Here is a 3422-nt window from a genome sequence, read left to right on the forward strand (position 1 = left end):
GGGACTAATGCGTTGTCCTGGCCTGGACCATTGCCCCCTTTTCTACTAGTGATATAGCTATATTGTACTTGTTACCAGCCTTATATAATGGGATCGAGGAAGTAAAATTAGTCAGCCCATTAATTGGCACCAAATCTCCGGTTATTGGTTTATCGGCGATTTTTTTAGATCTTCCATTGTTTATGACGGAATCTGTATGACATCAGATACAAAATAGACGGTCCAGATGCTTCCAATGTTAAGTGTCGAGTGACGACCTATGGCTTCACCAACTCCAATTTAAGAGCCTGTTTGGGACTGGTCTGCTCCTTCAAATTCAGCTCCGCTTCAGAAAACACAAGCCAAACGGGGTAGCGCCACAATATACCGCTCCACAAAAAAACTAGAATCTGGTGTACAGCTCCGAGTTTTTTATGAAGCTCTTCAGGGGGTGCTCCAAAAAACTCTAGAAGCTGGACTTGGGTGGAAATTACCCACCACTGCCACCAGTAAGTGGATACCCCTTCGTTTCTCCCCCCTCAACCAATCAAATAGATTCTTTCCACCAAATATCTCATTCTTGAAGCTGGAGCTAGATGGCAGCCAAACATTCTCCTTGATAGTACTACAACTTCTAGGTGAAACTGCTCCAAAGTAAATTTAGTGGAGCGAAACCGATTTTTGTGAAGCGGAGCAGTCCCAAACATGCCCTAAGAGTAAAGATCAATTTGACAGTGTGTGTGTGTCTCTCTCTCTAATATATATATATATATATATATATATATATATATATATATATATATATATATATATATAGAGATATATATATATATATATATATATATACATGATCAAATTTTATAAACATTAATCATAACTATAAAATACGCAACATATTTTGAGCATGAGGGAGTAGTTATACATGGTCACCCACTCGTATACATGGTCACCCACTACTCATTGATCATTGTGCGAATAGGAGCAAAAAAAAAATCGAATCATGCAGGAGGAGTGCATGTATTATATTAAAGAGAGGATGATGCCCGATCAAGACCACGCAATTGATTGGCTGGTGCTGATCGACGTTGACGCATTTGTAAGCGAATTGGACAGGTGGCGGTTGTTAGGGTGGGAATGATGAACCCAAGGCTAGAGCTGAGCTCATGCATGAGGATGGGCCATTTCGGATCCATTTCAGATGAGCGACGCATTATCATCGACGGAGACAAGTGGCGTGGCGGTAGTTTCTTTTTCTTTTTTTAAAAAAAGGGGGCCGCCCCGGCCTTTGCATCAGAAGGATGCATACGGCGACGCGTGGCGGTAGTTAGGTATGAGAACTAGTAGTATTGATGAACCCTTCTCCTAAGCTCTATATGTAGGGAGTAACCCTTCTCTCTTCCAGCCATTAAGAGCCTCGCTAGTCCTTTCATCATCAAACCCCACACACGCACACGCGCGCGCACACACACACACACAAAAAAAAAGCAGAGAGGGAGGAGATGGCCGGAGACGGGCGTCGCGTGGTGGTCTTCCCCTTCCCGTTCCACGGCCACGCCACCCCCCTCCTCCGCCTCGCCAGCGTTCTCCACACCCGCGGCTTCGCGGTGACCATCTTCCACACCGAGCTCCGGGCGCCCGACCCGGCCGAGTACCCCGCGGACTACCGCTTCGTGCCCCTGCGCGTGGACGTGCCCCCGGAGCTGATGGCGTCCGAGGACATCGCGGGGATGGTCACGGCCATGAGCGAGTACTCCGAGGCGCCCTTCAAGGAACGCCTGACCGCGGCGCTCGCCGAGGAAGGCGCCGGTGTCCGGTGCGTCATCGCCGACGTCGCCTGGTACAAGGCCCTGTCGGTGTCCAGCGCCCTCGGCGTGCCGGCGATGGGCGTCATGACGGCCAGCGCCGCCAACTACCGGGTTTACATGGCGTACCCGATGTTGATTGAGAAGGGCTACCTGCCTGTACAAGGTATGCAGATTATTTCAGGATTAGTATTGTGCATTATGATTCATCATGCTATCAGGAGAACAAAGTCTTGACTTGATGGATGGATGGATCTGTGCAGAGGCGCGCAGGGAGGATCTGGTCCAGGAGCTGCCGCCGTACCGTGTGAAAGATCTGCTACGGCTCGAGGCATCCAGCCTCCAGGGCTTCGCCGACCTGCTCCGGAACACCATCGAGGCACCGCGCCAGTCCGCAGGCCTCATATTCAACACCTTGAGGGCCATTGAGGCCGACGACCTGGACACGATCCGCCAGGAGGAGTCCCTCCCGGTCTTCGCCCTCGCCCCTCTCCACAAGCTGGCGCCGCCGGGCAACACCAGCAGCAGCCTGTACGGCGAGACGCAGGCGGACCGCGAGTGCCTCGATTGGCTCGACACGCAGGAACCAGGCAGTGTGGTGTACGTGAGCTTCGGGAGCCTGGCCGCCATGGACCCGCACGAGTTCGTGGAGCTGGCGTGGGGGCTCGCCGCCAGCAAGCGGCCGTTCCTCTGGGTCGTCAGGCCCACGCTCATCCGCGGCTACGAGTCCGGCCAGCTGCCCGACGGGCTCGACGAGCAGATCCGTGATCATGGCAGGCTCGTCAGCTGGGCACCGCAGGTGGAGGTGCTCGCCCACCCTGCGGTAGGCGCCTTCATCACGCACAGCGGCTGGAACTCCACGGTGGAAGCCGTGTCGGAGGGCGTGCCGATGATATGCCTCCCGTTGCACGGAGACCAGTTCAGCAACGCCAGGTACGTGTGCGATGTCTGGAAGGTGGGAGTGGAGATCGAGGCGTCGTCGGCGGCTGGGCAGAACCTGGAGAGAGGGAAGATCAAGGCTGCCATCGACAAGATTGTGCACGACAAAGGGATTAGAGAGAGGATGGATGCCTTCAAATTAGCTGCAGATGAAGCAGTTAACTCCCAAACTGAGGTGAAAGCTTTGGTTGATCTCATAAACTCGTTTTAATTAATTCAGAGCCTTCCACTTCATATACCTCACTTAATTATGTAATCATCATCCATCTTTGGCGATCGACCTACTGTACTGCTACTCCACCCACTGTAATAAGTATTCGATTTCCATACCCCTTTTCTTTTAATGTCTCCAACTGTGATGATTGATTCCAAATGTGATGATTTCTCCAAATGTGATGGTTGATTCGAATAAAGAAAAGCTTATTTTCCAAGTGTACATAATTATTTGTTGAAACTATATGCATGTCTGTGTCTTACTACTAATATAGTATTTTACAAGAGTTGTCTCCAGCATATGTACTCCCTCCCACTACTAGGAAAAGGGCTATAGATGATATGGACACTAATGGCGCATCAGACATGTGGTGCGCCATTACTATATACTAATGACGCACCATGTGTTGGTGCGTCATTAGTAACAATTTTTTCTTAATTTTTTTTCAAAACTAGTAATGGCGCACCAGGGGATAGTGCGCCATTACT

At 50.6% G+C, this 3422-nt stretch overlaps 1 protein-coding gene across 1 annotated transcript; it reads left to right on the forward strand.

Moving 5' to 3' along the window:
* Positions 1 to 1432: 1432 nt before the first annotated feature.
* LOC123150314 (DIMBOA UDP-glucosyltransferase BX9) lies at positions 1433 to 3156 on the forward strand (the record flags this gene model as incomplete). Its single annotated transcript, XM_044570174.1, is given in 2 exon segments — positions 1433 to 1947; positions 2045 to 3156. Coding segments are annotated over 2 exon segments (1356 nt in total). The 3' UTR covers positions 2932 to 3156.
* Positions 3157 to 3422: the final 266 nt, after the last annotated feature.

This window comes from Triticum aestivum, chromosome 1B, assembly GCF_018294505.1.
Source record: "Triticum aestivum cultivar Chinese Spring chromosome 1B, IWGSC CS RefSeq v2.1, whole genome shotgun sequence".
Classification (NCBI taxonomy): domain Eukaryota; kingdom Viridiplantae; phylum Streptophyta; class Magnoliopsida; order Poales; family Poaceae; genus Triticum; species Triticum aestivum.